Below are 16985 nucleotides of genomic sequence, written 5' to 3' on the forward strand. Positions count from 1 at the left end.
GTCGGCGGCAGCCAAGTCAGCCGCCGCGGTTACAACGATGGGGCCGCACTCCCGCACTGATGTCTCGAGCAAAGTGAACCTAAGTGGCAGTATTACAGAACGTATTTGGATAACTCAAGCTATAATGACGCGCATGTGAGGAAGCGGGCGCGTGCCACAAAGGCTGAGAAGAAGCAGAAGAAGAGCATAAAAAGCGGGCAAGTTGAATCAATCGATCATTTTCTCCTCTCTTTCCGGCGGTTCGCGGTTCAGAGAAAGCAATATCTGGAGGTTCCTCTTTTGAGACTATAGGACTGCCTCTGTCTCTTACAGTTCTATCGTTCGGTGCGAGCGCCAAGGCATTCCCCTTAAGCAGTGTATGCGGCTACCTTCACGATTACATAAGTGCAACTAATCGATTATCTTGTTAGCTATATACAAAATTCTTTCGCATGTCCAAAAAAGGCTAGATTGATTCTATTCCGGATGACTCATACCTCTTGAATTCATTTTATTTTTCCAATTTTTTTATCTTGATTCAGTCTTCTGACGTTTCCTTCCCCGCGCAAATGCTTCATTGGCATTCTACTCTATACCTTGGCCAATCCCCCCCTCGTGGGTATGTGCCATATTACTTGAGGAGAAGAAGAAGAAGAAGAAGAAGAAGAAGAAGAAGAAGAAGAAGAAGAAGAAGAAGAAGAAGAAGAAGAAGAAGAAGAAGAAAAAGCGGGCGCTCCATTCCGCTTTTGCTAGGACTACTGCCTGCGTTTCGTTCACGAAATATCGCTTGCCTTCGGATCTGCGGTCGACGTCATTCTCTACAGCTAGTAAGTGGAAGCTGGCCAGAATGTCAAACTACTCTTCGGCCGCAGCTTTACCGAGAGACTGCATTATTCTTTCGTTCGATATCTTCCTTTGCGCACATGACGCATCTATGTAAAATTCCTGAACTTTTTGTTTGCTTTAAAGGGCCTCTGAAACGGTTTGTATAATGGGCAAGAAAAGCAAAATATTGATAGATAATAAGTAACTCATTATCCTCGCGGAAAGATTTTTATAGCGATATCGTTAAAGGCCCCGTTCCCCAGAAAGTTCGGTGTCGGCATAGGCGTTGCCAGCGAAAAATTATGGGCATGGCTCTGGCAGGTGGTCCCCAGAGAGCAACCTAGGAGGCAGGTGGGCCACCAAGGTCATGTGACCTTGCGGCAGCTTCAGAACCTGCCCACCGGATAGTGAGAAAGCTGCCCACCATGGCAGATGGCAGTTAATGATTGGTCGCTCTGCAAAGGCGACCTGGTCAGCACAAGGCCTACCGCTGGAGGCACCTGCCATCGAAGGGCAGTGGCGCATCGCTTAACCGCTGCACCGCTGCGTCAGGAGGGGCTTGAGGACTCTCGGGTATCTATGGATGCAAAATAGAGAATGGCCTTCTTCGTATACGGGAATTAACTCATTACTCTATCGCGTCATACCCTTAAGGCGGAGTTTAGGTGTCCCCCTAAGTTTGTTCTAGATTATGTAACATCAGAGATATCACCGATGAAAAACGGCCCGGTTCGATTTATCTCTCAACTCATACAACAGAGTGCGCAAAAAATAATAACGGGCGCTTAATTGCATTACGCCTTTACAATGTGTTAGTATTAGAAGTCTTTGTGCACTATATATGTAGCGCTTTGTGTAGCTGCGAAGTTTCTGGGCGGACATTGCCTATTTGTCGGAATCCTACATTTTTTTTTCGGTCTAGTCAGATGCTGCCTAGTCGGATGTGGTGTTTATGTGAACTTGCAGAGGAGTGCCGTGAGGAAAGGAGGAGACACGGTTCTGATTGTATCTATTCTTTCTGCAGTTCTGAGTGTCGCTGAGTGTAGACCTTCCTTTAATCACATATATTTTTCCGTGGGGGTTCTTTCCTTGGCAGCCACATTCCGGCCCTTCATCCACTCCCCTACAAGTGGATAGGGGATTTCCATCTACCCACTTTCATTACCCACCACCCGTGGCAGGCGGCTTACTCCATTTGACGAAATGGCCGCGTCAGTGGCGCAGTATATGATACATATGGCAGTAAAGGGGTATTTACTAACGCTTTGACGGGGGGGGGGGGGGGGGGGGAGTTCTATTTGCACATTGCACTTGTTGAAATGTCGTGGTCCAAAAAATATGGGGCATGTGATTTTCTGCTGGAAAATCTTCGCTAAGGGAGTGACAAGAGCACGTGCTGACGAGTTGAACAGTGCCTTCGTTTGTGGTTATTGTTTGTCTCTATTCTTCATGACGAAGATAAACCTGCACCATCAAAGCCGTTTCGTAACATTTGCTGCATGCATGCCCGCCGTATGCGAAGGTGACGGAAAAGGCGCACGATGGAGCCTGGTGGTCCGCCGAGGCCGGAGTCGCAGCAGGAGCAGCAGCCGCAGCAACAGCAGCCGCAACAGCAGGGGCAAGTGGAGCCGCCACGGCCCGGTGGCACTGCAGGCAGCGAGCAGCACCTGTTCCCGATGGCTGTGCACCGCAGCCCGGAGCGCCCTCTGCTCAGTTATCGCCCACTGTTCACAGCCAGCTGCGGCCTGGTGGCCCTGCTCGTGCCCGGACTGCTGGGGTCGGTGCTCACGCTGGTCGCCCTGCCCGGCTGCCTGGGCGGCGGAGGAGGCTCCTCGGAGGATCCCAAAGGCGCGCCTCCGAAACCCCCGTCCGAGGAGACAGGGAGCACGGCCACTTCCTCCACCCCTTCGTGCACCAGCAGCACCAGCAGCTCCGACAGCAGCCCACCCGCTGGTACGCTAGCGGCCGCTTTGGTGCTGATTTCTTGCAGACAAGCCGTGACAGAGGGACAGAACATTGTATGGACGTTGCCTGACAGCTGATGACTTAATTCGCTTAAGACAAGATAGCACACAGCTTTGGCTCTTTTGCAGTGTTGGTGTCTCAGCTCCCGAGATCGTGGCAGCGAAGGTGGGCGTTGTCCTCCGCAGAGAGGAATAACGGGAAAGGTAGAGTGGAAGAAGGAAGCACTGCCTGAAGCGGCAAGCGTGTGAAACTGCTGCGCTGTCTGCGCCGAAGAAACCCGACTGCGCCGGCGCACAAAGCGCTCGCGCGCCTTTCGCGCCGGCGGCGTGCGGGCGCCAGGCAAGCGCTGGCAAGCGTTCGTATAGCTGGGTTGTGTGAGGATTCAGCTTCCGCAGCTGCATATTCATTTTGTTATTCACTCGCAGGGAAAAGCTGTTCAAGCTTCCGCTTTTATTTAACAGGGTCTGAGGCATTAAAACAAAGCGTTCATAATTTCTTCTTTATCACGAGCGGCCATAACGAGGCAGGAAAATTATTCAAAACTTGCCATTTTATCGGACTATGCAATGAGACGCTTTATGTGCATACGCTCGAAACTGCCTCAAAACGTTCAAGTGTGACGAGGAACTGAATACTTTCAGGAGGCCAAAAGCATTCTTTTTTTAAAAATCCAAACTGCTGCGCAGCCACTCCTGAGCGCTTCCGTAGCTGGGTCGGGGTTTAATTGTACCTGTGGCTAATTACCGCAGTGGGACCTCCACCCGTGACTGTGTTCACTCGTGGCAAGCTGTACTACCGTTCGGCGTACCTCAACGAGAGCGGTGGGCACCTTTACGTCGGAGCCATGTACGTGAAATGAGTTTGTCGTCGTGACGCTTACTGTGCGTTTATTGCGCGTGCGGTAGCCACTGGCTTACTACTCAGGGACATATCCTAGTAGTATATGTATACAGCTTAATCAAACCGATGCCGCCTTGAACTGGTTTTACATACCTTGCAACTGACGTAATGGCTGTTTCAACCATGGTTGTAGTCTAGTATTGACTCTTCATGATGGCACAGAACTTAAGGTGTCTGTCTGTCTTTCAGGTCTTTAGAGAATACAATAACGTCACCCGTCGCTTATAAGCTGCGAACTGATTTTTAGTGATATTTTTGTTTTATCTCATTAAAAAGTGTCGTTTGCTTTGTTCCACCTCAGTACTCAGCCCTATACTCTAAACAGAAAGGAGAAAATTTTGAGTAGGTTGTCCTGTAGCGCATCCTTTTTATAAAAGGCTAGAGGACAGCTTTTTACCTTTTTACTTCCACAAAGGCGTATTCTTGTTTAGAATGGAGAAGACCGAACTTGTCACGCCGGAATGACGTGGTTGAAACGACGCACTGCGTTGTAGATCACCCTTTGAGCTAACTCTGGTAATCGCACAGCGCAATTTTGCTCACTCACTCGCAGGGAAAAGCTGTTCAAGCTTCCCCTTGAAAACATCACCAGCCAGCCCTTCAAGGCGAGTCCCAGAGCATGCCATGCATCGGCCTAGCACGCGCTCTGTGAATATCGCGGTGCGCGGAACTTGCCTATCGCCGATCGCGACGCAGCTTAGTATCGCTCGTAGTACACCGCTCAAAGGCCTCATTTCATTGAGCCAGCGGCGTCGAGCCTCCCGTGTCGCGTCAGCAGCATTTGAAAAAAAAAGTGAAACAAAATGCCCATGCTTTTTCCGGCATATTCACCTCTGTATATGCTAAAGCTAGCCTGAATTAATCACCGTCATAACTACATCCCTTGCAAGGCACGGGCCCAAGTCCGGCTTTCTCGGGCAAATATTTTGAAAATTGGAAAATTGTAAGACACTGTTACGGAAATATTGAAGGTAATGAATGGTTCATTATGCTGATATGCAGTAAAATCATTCTTTTAAAGTGTTTACAGCTATCGCATCGGACAGTTAAGACTGCCATAGAAAACCAATGGGGAAAGCTTTTGACGTCATCAAAAACGGGAATAGAACAAAAAATACAAGACTGCCTTCGGGCGATCTGCGGATATATCGATTGATTTAGTGAAATCTTACATTATATGAGAAAATTGCGTTCATAAACGGTTTCCCGCTCAAAAATGCTTTTGTCCAGAATTGCTGGGTATGTTTTCCTTTTTATTTCCTGTCTTACGGCAGCTGCGTCGGCCCTGTCATCGCAAATTTTATAATATGATCTCACAACCTGACCCTCTGTTGTTCCTCCGGAGCCCGCTCCGATACCTTAACGGACCATCGGCTATCTGTTCTCCGCATTGTGTGCACTGTCCAATTCCGTTTCCTCTGCTTGTTTTAAGCTGTCTCATTACCTCGAGTTCGCTGTCTAATCCGTACTGGTCTATTTCTGTCTCTTAGCTCTGCCTCTGCCATTACTTTTTCGCGTGCCCTTTAATTACTCTTCGTCAAAGCTTTCGTTCGTGTTTGAGGTGCAGCGTATGCAACATCCCAGATGCTTTTATAGTCTCGCTTCGTTGTGCAGCGTGTTTTATTTCTTCCTTCTTTTGCAGCAATCCGCTCCTAAGCACCAAGGATGATATTTGAGTGTCTTTGGCCTGTAACCTAAAACGGCTTTTAACGAGGAATATATTGGCCTGAAACCTGAAATAAAACCCCTATCGTGCCTTCGTTATGCGCGATATTGCTCATCAGGACCACGAACGACGTTCTACCGCCAAATTGAAGCGTATGCAACCGCACCTGCCTCAGGGGTTGCACCGGGTTCGTTTATGTAATCGCGACGCTGAGGCTCGCTAAATCAGGCTTATTTTAAGCGACCACGACCCCTCACAGCGCGGCAGCTCGCTGTCTGAGGAAGGACACACCGATGCTTTTCTTCAGTCTCCGTGTTTGCAGCCCGTATTAGTGTCGTGACGATTTCTGGATCCGCCTTTAGCGGCTCCAAGCACGTTTTTCTGCAATTGCGTCGCGGATTTCGGATGGGGTAACGGCACCCATACATTGTGTTCGCGGTTTTTTTTTTCCTTTTAGACACTGTATTGCCGCCGTTTTTTTTTTTCAGCGCGCTCGCCAGTGGTCATTTCCCGCACTTAGCCGTTGTGTGCGTGTCTGTGTCTGTATAAACCCTGCTTTGTGGCAGGCTGCTCAACTGCCCACCAGGTGGAGGGCATGTAGCCTGCCCAGGTGCGTGCATATACATATCTAGCAACCTGCCCACCGTATCAGGTGGCAGCTCAATTAATCCTGAGAGGCTACTGGGGAAGACCAATCTGGATCGCAATCCAACTCCCACCGACGGCAACACCTGCCATAGAAGGGCAATGGCACATCTCTTGACCGCTGCACCCAGAGAATGACCAATATGGACATTAAACCATTATTGCTATATGTGCAGCCATCCGTCAGCACTGGATCTGAACACCGGAACCGAAGTTAAAACTGAATTGCTAGCGCACCTAATTCGCATTTGGCCTGAATCTACCGTCAATTTCTTTTCGGCGCAAGCTGCGCGAGTTAAATCACATTCTATTAGTTCACCAATTAATATATAAATCACTTCCTCTATTGTCGCTGTGATAACCGGCGAGCGTTTCAGAGCCAACAATTAAATAATATAAATAAGGGGCAGGAAGTCAGCGGCATTCACTTGTACTCGACAATCAGCGTGTTCTTGGCAGTTTTCCCGTCGGCATGTTTCATATTGTTTCCTTCGAAAAGAAGGGGGAGGACGAAGGGCACATACTCGCCCGATGTACTAATTTCTTTCTTAGTTCTTCCTGTTTTCCGTCCGTTTCTCGCCACCGTCGCACTAGAGTGCAGATGAGCGGAGACGAGAAACAAGAGGCGGGGCACTTAAAGAGTGCTCCCAAAAGAGCAGTGCTCTATTCGCCCGTCTGCTCTATTATCGTTGTCACGGAGCCGTATTTCACCCCACGCATGTCCTAGACCCGCCGTGGTGGCTCAGTGATTAGGACGCTCGGCTACTGATCCGGAGTTCCCGGGTTCGAACCCGACCGCGTCGGCTGCGTTTTTATGGAGGCAAACGCTAAGGCGCCCGTGTGCTGTGCGATGTCAGTGCACGCTAAAGATCCCCAGGCGGTCTAAATTATACCGGAGACCTCCACTACGGCACGTCTTCTTCCTTTCTACTTTCACTCCCTCCTTTATCCCTTTCCTTACGGCGCGGTTCAGGTGTCCGCCGATATGTAAGACAGATACTGCGCCATTTCCTTTCCACAAAAATTATAAACCACGCATGTCCTAGACCGTACATGCTTTGTACCTGCTCTTCTTTCTATGTTCGCTCTTTCACTCACTTCATCCCTTTGATTGTGACGTGGTTCCAGAGTCTACCCAGAATACGAAAGCTAGCACGCCTTTCCTTTTTCCTTAACCAGCATTTTCTCTCGTGTTTCAGTGATGATAATAATAATATTAATTGATTTTTGTGGAAAAGAAAAGGCGCAGCATATGTCTCATATATCGTTGGACACCCGAACCGCACCGTAAGGAAAGGCATAAAGGAGGGAGTGAAAGAAGAAAGGAAGAAAGAGGTGCCGTAGTGGAGGGCTCCGGAATAATTTCGATCACACTGACAACGCGCAGCACACGGGCGCCTTAGAGTTTGGCCTCCATAAAAACACTTTTCTGGTTTCCGTAGCCCTATGATCGCTTTTGCTGTGTCAATGAAAGTGTAACGTCACTATTAGTCGCTTTCCTTGTGAGAGTTCGGGGTAGGGCCCGGCTGAAGAAGAACCTATAGGCCATGTAACTATTGCGAATCGCTGGGCGTTGCTAGGGGTACACTGGCTCTCTGTCCATTCGGATGCTCCAGGATTGCTCGAAGACCAGCGAGAGCAGCTGGAGCACTGAAACGACAGCTCCAGGTGTTTCAGGACGCCATAGCAGTGAGGCTGAGGAATTTGCATCTTGCAACATTTGAAACTTCGTGAAAACGCTACGGTCAACTGAATATCTTGCGTGCTGTGGAAAAGACAGGGCAGCTGTCTCGAAGGGCATCCCAAGCTGGTGGTGCGTGATGTCCTTCAAGCAGTGAAAGAGTGTCTGCAGTCTTTTGTCATTTCACTGCTTTCTAGTGGTGCTTTGCAACAAACAAACAAAATGCCTAGTCGTTTTGGCTCATAGTCCAGCGCCCAGAAGATGCGATTAAAAAAATAAAAATAAAGGTTGGAGCGTCATACGGCGGCCCCTCTGTTGTCGTGGTAGTTTTAATGTATTCAATTGCCCCTCGCTCGAATGTCCGAAATATCTACTAGGCCTTTACGGTTTTGGCGATATTGCTTGATATTGAATGTCTGGCGATTGTCTTCTCAGAGGCTGTCATGTAAAACCAGGTTTGACCACTTTCTTTATTTTATAAGACGTGAAAACTATGCTTACTCTGTTGTCTAAACACAACTGCCGCAGGAGCTGGACTTACCCGCTGAAAGCGGCAGCGTCACTCGCTGCGCCATCTATACGGGACAACTTAAGGTAGGAGGCGTCGCTTCAAGCGGACAAGGTTGTGATCAAACGACACGGACTGGGGCAGAAAAAACACTGTCTCTATCACGCTATATTCCGCGATCGTCAAGTTTAATCGAAATTGAATTTTCCAATCGTCGAGGTCTGTAGCAGGTGTCGCCAAGGCTGGGGCTGAAGCGTTGTACCTGAAATCGGGGAGCCAGCTACGCTGGCCCCAGATTAGACCTCAGATGCATACGTGCAACACAGCGCTGAGCAGATCAGAAAACGCGTGCCTAACATTATGAGGATTGAAGGGAGAAGCACACCGTCTTCCCTCAACCGCATCCATCATCCAGCGTGAAGCAAACACACATCTACCTCAAGGTACAAGTACAGACAAGTAAAAACACCGTTGCAGGGCTGGCTGGTTAACCTTGTTTAAAAAGAGAAGAAATTCAGCGCTATTTTGACGGATGGAAACAAAAGACACACAGGACACACATGTCGGGGCCCGTCCAGTCATGTGTGTTTTCTGTGTTCTTCTGTCAAAATAGCGGTGAATTTCTTCTCTTACAGACTGAGTCTTCTCATTCCACTAATTCTTCGCAACTTCGGATGACATCAAACAGCTCACCTTCTCAACTGTCCGGAGATCAGAACAGATACAGAAGATGCACTGCACACATACGACGCTGCCATTGCCTCTCCCTCTTTACCGCACCTCCTCCCCCCTTTCTCGTGGAGCGCTTGGTCTCATTCGGACTGCACGGGCCCGAGTGGAGTCAGCGAACCTTCCGATCGGCCTATAATAAGTAGTTTTCTCTTTCCAATAAACCAACCCATGAGCAAAGTTTTGAGGGTGTAGGTGCTGACCCCCTCTTTCTTTTCTTATTTCATACAACGCACGTAGAACTGAAGGGTGTCTTGGAAGCATACCGAACTGCTACTTGTGGGTCCAATTACTTCAAGATGAATTAAATATACTGCGCGCGCTTTGATGGTATCAAGACAGACTATAAATCAGAACCATCCGATCATATGAATGCACTAAGCAACAGGGATTACTCAGCTAGCCACGGAGAAAGTATACCGTATGACGCTGTCAGTCTAAACATTTAAAGTGCCATGTGTGGCGATCGCCCCTCTATGCACAACGTTGGCTACTGCCGACCTTCTACACATCGCCGTGGCGGGTAGTAAGAGCTGCTAGAATCCTGTTCTCTGCAGTTATTAAATGTATAGCAATTTCACTCCGGCAGAAATACTGACTGCGGCTGACCTGTTTTTCGGCGCAGCTGGGCAAAGACGTGGACTGCCGCAACCACGTCCGAGAGGTGCACCCCATCCGAGATGGCAGCACGCTCTACGTCTGCGGCACCAACGCCAGGGCGCCCACGGACTGGCAAGTGCAGGTCGGTGAAAGAATGCGGCGTTGTTTAAGCTACAACTGGCGTATTAAGAGACGTTTTTCAGCATACGGGAGACGTACTAGCGGAGACGTGTACCGGTTTACCGTACCCCGTTTGCGCACGCGCAGTGGCTCCCCCTTACCCCAACACCGCCACTGCGCATGCGCAAAGGGGTACGGTAAACCGGTACACGTCTCCGCTAGTACGTCTCCCGTATGCTAAAAAAACGTATACTATGTGCACGGTAAAGAAAATCCTTGGCCACACCTTTCGGGATATTTTGATTTTTAGGGTTGCCATAAGGGATCCGCTATACGGCTGAGAAGCAATCTCGTTGCTCGGTTACTTTTGGTAAAGACTGTACGTGCGCTTTTCGTCGAGGGAACGAGGAGACGCACCGGTGGTGAGCGAAGTCGCATTATCGGAAGCGGCTCGCTGTACCTGTAGCTAACTGCAGCGAAGTGCAACTTGATCAAAGCAAACTGCGTGGTGTTAGCTTCCGCCGCATGTCTTTGGTTTGAACAGAATGCGAATGTCGCGGCCTGTTTTTCTCGTTCAGTACTAAGTAAGCCAGAAACAATCACGGAGACGAAAATAACAGGTTAGCTTGCGATAGTTCATGAAGCTGATCGCCGGCCTGCATCTTGGGTGCATTTTGTTTCACACTGGCGGGACCCTGTTTATATTTAATACTGCGGGCATGTTGGAAGGTCACAACAGTCACCGATTTAGCCCTAATTTGTCGCACCAGGTCACACGATCGGACTTCGATCAAAACTACAAAGTACTAAGAATTTGTTTAGGCATTTGCTTATGTTCTGAAAATTCCTTGACGTTCTCGCTCTCTTTACGGCTTGTATGCATTTTTGTATATACTAACTCTTTATCAAACTGTTTATGGGCACCAGATCTTTCTCGTAGTGACGCTGTATACGGGAAACCTTACTTTATGCTCACTGGAATCGGCCCCTTTGCAGCGCTAGGCACCAGGCCTTCTATATACACCAGCTTCACTATTATAGTATGAAACTAAAAGCTGAATTTTGTAACGACTCCAGATTAGCATGCGTCACTGGCTAGTCCTGTGCACTGCTTCACTAAAATATGGGCCGCTTCCGTAGTGATCGAGTGCTAACCGAATATATACCTCCGGCTAGTACACTGCTAGTGTCCTCAAATGCTGCTCCCGGCAAGTCACGGCAGCCATGTCTTTCGGAGACATCGCGGGACAATATTGGGTTCTTAGTTTTGTGGCACTGGCGTTTGGTGTTCACTAATGACGCGTCCCGTGTGACCCTGCAGGCCGATGACCTGACGCTGGTGCCGGTGGCCACCCAGGTGCCCATCGGAGGAAACAACCAAAGCGAGCAGGCGGAGGGCCGCTGTCCCTTTTACGTCTACCAGGACAGCTCGTCGCTGTGGCTGGGTGAGCGCTAGAATTTCGCGTAACAACAGCTCATGAATTGAAATGCGGTGTTGCGGCTGCCGTCTACCATGAGAATGATGGAAAGCAGGGAATCGCAGGCTTGCGACTGGGCGTATTGTTGGCTAGACCGCAGTGCTAACGTTTCAGTTCCGCTCATCAAAGTAGTGTGTTATTTTAATGCGTTATCATTAGGACCACCATGTCGAAAAACTTTGCCCGTCTGTCTGGAGCTTCGGCTGGCGAACGGTAAAGTGGAGAGAGTGAAACCTCCTCTCCAGTTTCAAGAGAGAGGGAAAGTGGTGAGAAGACGAAAGGGGGAGGGAGGGAGGCTAAGGGAGGTCTCACCGGTATGTAATTGTTTTTTTTCTGGGGGGGGGGGGGAAGGAAATGGCGCAGTATCTGTCTCATATATCGTTGGACACCTGAACCGCGCTGTAAGGGAAGGGATAAGGGAGGGAGTGAAAGAAGAAAGGAAGAAAGGGGTGCCGTAGTGGAGGGCTCCGGAATAATTTCGACCACCTGGGGATCTTTAACGTGCACTGACATCGCACAGCACACGGGCGCTTAGCGTTTTTCCTCCATAAAAACGCAGCCGGTATGTCAAACTGTGATTGGTGGATTGGATCGGGAGAGTGAAGTGGGGGTACAAAGTGTCACACGGTGATTTACGTTTGCAACGAACGTTCTTCCGCAATAAGACAAAGGATGAAACACATACGAAACACATTCGTCCTCTGTCTTATTGCGCAGGAACATTCTTTTAAAACTATGCCCCAACTTTGCCCAAACGAAGTTACTGGGTGATTTACGGACTGGATCACGCCACCCGCTCGCGCGGTCTGAACACGTCAGCGGCAGTGACTGCTCCGTCCGGGGCAGCACTAATGCTAACGCATACTCCTCCTCATCAATTGCATTGATCGTCTAACATATTACTAGTCAACGATGGATCTACAGTGGATTTTATCGAGGGTAGTCCTCCACCCCCATGAAGCCCCTCATTGCTGCCGCAAGGCTAGGCCTATTTTATGCAGAAATAAAGACGTATAAAAAAACTACTTTTAACGGTAATTAAAACGTACCACTCCACTTTCGCTCTCGCTTCTTCGCCGCGAAAGAGGGCGGAAATCTTGGATTTGTTTTTAGCGCGACAGCTCTTAAGGCGAAGGTTCCCGGGCTATGCGTAGTAGCCGGGACTGTCAGCATCGAGAGTCCGCATGTACGCCACAGGGAGCGCACGAGAAGTGCGGAGAGGATTGGAGCAGAGGGCGCAGCGCGTACGCTGAGAGTCAGTAAGTGAGATCAAAGAATTTCGAGCCGCCGCGGTGGCTCAGTGGTTATGGTGCTCGGCGGCTGAACCGACAGACGCAGGTTCGATCCCGGCCGCGGCGGTCGCATTACGATGGAGGCGAAGTGCTAGAGGAGCGTGCTCTGTGCGACGTCAGTGCGCGTTAAAGAACCCCAGGTGGCCGAAATTATCCAAGGCCCTCTACTACGGCGTCTCTCATAGCCTGAGTCGTTTTGGGAGGTTAAACCCCATAAACCAAAGCTAAAGAAGAATTTAACCAGTTAACTTACTCAGAAATATCAATGTTCGTTATCCAGGTACAGGCAGGAAATGTGTTGCTGCTGAAAGACTTAGTTCTTCTAAAAGAGGCGATGACAGTAATAAACGGTTCGATAGCTTAAATATAGAAAGATACTAAAAAAAACACCCTCATAGAGGGGGGTATAACAAGGCCGCTGCGAACAGAGTGTACAAAACACACACGAACGCATGCACACGCACACACAGACGCCCGACCGCACGCACGCAGGGAAATTTATTCATGAAAAGAGTACATTTAAGCTGATGAAGCCACCAGGGAAGTCAGCCTCCCAACAACAAATATAGCGGTTATCTCAAGAACTGTTCTCAGCCCTAATACCCCTCCCGACGTCTGTCGTCTAGCTGGACTTCCTCTACCTCCCCTTTTCGTGTCCTTTTTCTTTGATTTCGTACAAAGTTGTCTTCTGGTTCTTGCCCCTGTTCATTTGCATTTTTATTGGCCTCTTTCATCTGCAGTACCTCGGCGGTCTAGGCTGCGGCAGCTTCTTGGCCTGAGTTAATGGAAGTCATTCAATGGTGACATGTTTTGACGCCTGCCCGCAGACGACGCTCCCGAGAAAAACAGGTCTTCCGTTGTGGCCCTGACCGTGAACAAACAGGGCCAGTATGGCTTCTTCCGGTCGGGCGTCTACGTAGCGGGCTCTACAAGACCCAGCTTTCCTCCCCTCGTCTTGACTGACGTCCGCGCCGTGCAGAGTGAGTCCTCCGAGTCAACAGCACCTTGCGGGAGAGCTCGAATATTGCACGCGGCCCAACTGCATACACACTAAGCCGCAAAAGAAGGCGATGGACGCACAGAGCTGTGCGTCATGCGCCTTCTGAGCCCATCGCCTCTCTTTCCTGTGCGTCACCAGCAGACACGAATATATGCCCTCTGCCCGCGAGCAACTGAACTCTGTCATTGGCGACTAACTGCACGAACATATCTGTAGTCAGGATAATTTATTAGTCTCTTGTTTGTCTTTTTTGTCCCTAATTACTCTGCGCAACTTCAAATTTCAGTATCAAAATTCACAATCCTTGTCTCAAGTAAACGTGGTTCGTAGGTGGCCTGTGCATTGGTAATGCAATACCCTTGTCCGGTTATCATAATTTGGCGTTCACAACTGTCTGGAAGGGCCAGTAACAGCGTTCTTACGTGCGAGCGCAAGAGTATTCAGTGCGCATTTTGTCGTGGTTTGGTGGCTCGCAATCGTTCTACGCGCGCAGTTGCACGCATTGCTGCAACAGTACGCGCTTAGTTCTGGTATGGGTGCGTTCGCAGAACCCCACTCGGTGGCTGCCTTCTCAACGAGTGACCACGCCTACTTTGTGTTCTCCGAGGAAGGCTTAGAGCGCAAGGCCAGCGGTCTCAAGAACGTCTCCACACTGGCACGAGTCTGCAAGGTTCGACGCTAGCGTTGCTTCAGATAGTTTTTCCTAGTGAACGCGACTTGGCCCACCAAGTAGATAATCCTACAATTTTAAGCCCTGGCGTTGACCAGAGGAGCCCGGCTGGCTACGCGCAGAAGAAATGTTGTGCTAAAGACAACCTAGGTAGACTTGTTTAATGCTTTCCTTCGTTACGGGCCCCCCAAAGCAGAATATATGGTATTTGGCGTTTAAGTCAATGAAGCTGCATGCGGGCTATGAAAGGCGTTGTAGTAGAGGGCTGCGCATAAACATTGATCACGTAGGGTTGCATTTCACAGCACAGAGGCGTTTTGCACTTCACCTCCATTGAAATGGGACCATCGCGTCCAGGATTTAATGCGGGCACCTTGCGCACAGCAGCTGAATTCCCTAGCCACTAGTCACCGCGGCCTCCAAAATACTCTAAATATGACGGATTGTCGTGGTATGCAGCGTGCTCAAACAGAGTACATCTGCGCTTGTTTTTCTTTCAATCCAGTCGTTCAAAGACGGCGACTGCACTATATGGGCACTGCGGCTCCCTTGGATGTCCCATGGACGTCCTGGACGTCCACATGACGTCTAAGAGAGTTTCCGTGCCCATGTAGCGCTTGCAATCCCGGGGCTATTAACGCTAATAATGCGCAATTTTCGGATCACACCTTGCTAGTCTCGCGAAAAGCTTTGAGCTGGGGCAACACAAAATTAGCATGAAGTTATGCAAGGGTTATCCAGCGCGTGTTTCCGATGCATGTATCCCGGCAAGCATTTTCTTCTATTTAAAATATATTTGTATTTTGTTTCCGAAACTAACAGAACGAGATTCGTGAACGGCACACGAATCGCATGTGGACATCATTAATGAAGGGCCGCCTCCAGTGCGTCGATCCTGCTGATGCCGGCTTCAGTTTCGACGAAATATGTGAGTAGTGAATACATTCGACTAACGTAAACAAGCATGGCAGACGGCAGTAAAATGGGATTCTTGACAACAGGAAAAGCAAACAAAGGTCCGCTGGCCAACGTTTCCACAGGAGGGCTTGTCTTTGTCGAAACGTTCGCCATAGCAGACTCGGGCTCCCCCTAAGCCTTTGTCCGCGTTGTTTTGTACCTGTGTGAACAAGCATAGGTGGTTACTAATGGCTCCTCATAGTCACTGGATCTCCAGTCACTAGAGTTGCTGTGGATTTAATGTTCCTGCCTTATTTCCTCACACAGTGGGGTTTCACATTCTACAGCTATGATGCAGTGCAGCTTATGAGACACTGCTTTCGAGTGTTTATTTCTGGATGCCATCCCTGGAATTGTTCGATGCACATATGCTGTCTATAGTGACAACAGCTGCGCGATTCAATTAGGCCAGGTTTTTTGTGATTAATTATGGGAAAATTATTTTAGTTAGAAGGGTTAACAAGATGGCTTAACCTATCGCTGCGTTCACTTTTTTCACTATGCAACACGTGAACTACATTGTTTCCAACGAGATCTCCGAATGCCTTCGTACGCTATAGCACTGCGATGAAACAAAACACATTTTTCTTGCAGTTAGATGTGCATTCAAGCTTATTGCTCAAGTACACGATTAGGCTCAAATATACTCTATCTCACGCCTTCGTTCATTAAAGTATAAGAAAACGGCTCGATGCATGCGATGGCTTCCACAACGCACTCTTCTCAAGCGTTCACGAATCAACCGCAGTTTCGCGTTTGTAGTCTCCACTGCGCTGCACTAAGTAATGAGATGCTGTATAAGGGCACGCGATCTGTATTAGAACTGATAGCGGCGGGAAATGAGAGGGTAAGTCCGTGAATATCATGTCACACATCATTAAAGAAGCGTGTTAAAAATTATTGTGTTTTTGCCTACCGAACTACACCGAAACTGTTAAGCAGACTATTAGTGAACGGCTGTGGATTAACTTCCGAGAGCCTGTTCAACAAGGGTTTGCGTGTTCTTTTTTTTTTTAGCGACTGTTCGTGAATTTCATCATGGGAGAAATGCACCGATAATCGCGTGCTCGAATTGCGGCGCTTCTGATAGAGGAACACAAAGTCGAAGTTGAAGCCGCGTGCCTTCCACTCCCACCTGCCTCAAAGCCCGGATGTAGCTTTGGATAAATAGCTTTATTCATTTTCATCTTGCGGCCGAATATTGTTCTTTGACGTGCACCGAAATCGCAGTACACAAGCATTTTGGTGCTGGACCGTGCGTAATTAACTGGCGTATGTGATTCCGCGAGCGGCCTGCACATTTACCGGGCTATAAACTCAAATATGAAGTCTGTCTTTATAAATACTTGGGCTTTAGAGGTTACGAATTATATAGATTCCACTAAAAACAAAGCTCAAATGTGGGAAGAAGTTGTGAATGCGAACTTGAACTTGCACCGCCATGGGCGAAGAAGCAGGCGCGATAAACGCTCATGACAGCGCCAGTTCGTAGGCAGGACCACATGCATTTCACACGCGGCCCATTTTCGCAAGCAAAAAAAACGTTCTATCCGAGACAAGCTGAATGTCGAAACGCATCGCCGCTCCTTTGCGTCCGTCATTGCGAGTCCGGTCTAAAAGCGAGAGCGCTGTAGCTCAAACTTGGATCGATAATAGTGTACACATTGCCACGCTGCTATGAGCCAGACACAAATAAATCGCTCTTACGTGAGATAGCCACAAATGCGGGTCTAGCACCTTAGATCCGCTAAACTATTGTAGCTAAATGCGATCGCTCCTCTTTTCCTCTCTTCTGTTCTCCTTGCCACCGCCCCAGACGCTTCCTCTTGGGTGCCAGACCTGGAGAACGGCGTGCTATTTGGCGCCTTAGTCACCGTTACGTAAGCCTGACTGTCCGGGACCGGGTCAGAATCCGTAAAGCCGGTCTTGTGTGTTTTCGCTATATTATTTTTATATCTGTATATTATACT

The 16985-nt window shown here is 49.0% G+C and overlaps 1 protein-coding gene across 1 annotated transcript; it reads left to right on the forward strand.

Annotated features, from left to right (window-relative positions):
* Nucleotides 1–2345: 2345 nt before the first annotated feature.
* Nucleotides 2346–14070, forward strand: LOC144124362 (semaphorin-2A-like). Its single transcript, XM_077656992.1, has 8 exons — nucleotides 2346–2757; nucleotides 3519–3615; nucleotides 4223–4274; nucleotides 8190–8255; nucleotides 9524–9640; nucleotides 10940–11073; nucleotides 13207–13259; nucleotides 13937–14070. Exons 1-8 carry the CDS (start codon nucleotides 2346–2348, stop codon nucleotides 14068–14070), a joined length of 1065 nt encoding a protein of 354 aa, XP_077513118.1.
* Nucleotides 14071–16985: the final 2915 nt, after the last annotated feature.

The sequence above is a fragment of the Amblyomma americanum genome, chromosome 3 (genome assembly GCF_052857255.1).
Source record: "Amblyomma americanum isolate KBUSLIRL-KWMA chromosome 3, ASM5285725v1, whole genome shotgun sequence".
Lineage (NCBI taxonomy): Eukaryota > Metazoa > Arthropoda > Arachnida > Ixodida > Ixodidae > Amblyomma > Amblyomma americanum.

What these genes read in the sequence shown, in the direction of transcription:
- LOC144124362 (XM_077656992.1), top strand. Translation starts at nt 2,346, where the DNA reads ATGGAGCCTGGTGGTCCGCCGAGGCCGGAGTCGCAGCAGGAGCAGCAG. An exon ending in CTGTGGCTGGGTGAGCGCTA is followed by an intron (nt 11,074 to 13,206) that starts GAATTTCGCGTA and finishes TGTTTTGACGCC; the next exon opens with TGCCCGCAGACGACGCTCCC. An exon ending in CTTCCGTTGTGGCCCTGACC is followed by an intron (nt 13,260 to 13,936) that starts GTGAACAAACAG and finishes GTGCGTTCGCAG; the next exon opens with AACCCCACTCGGTGGCTGCC.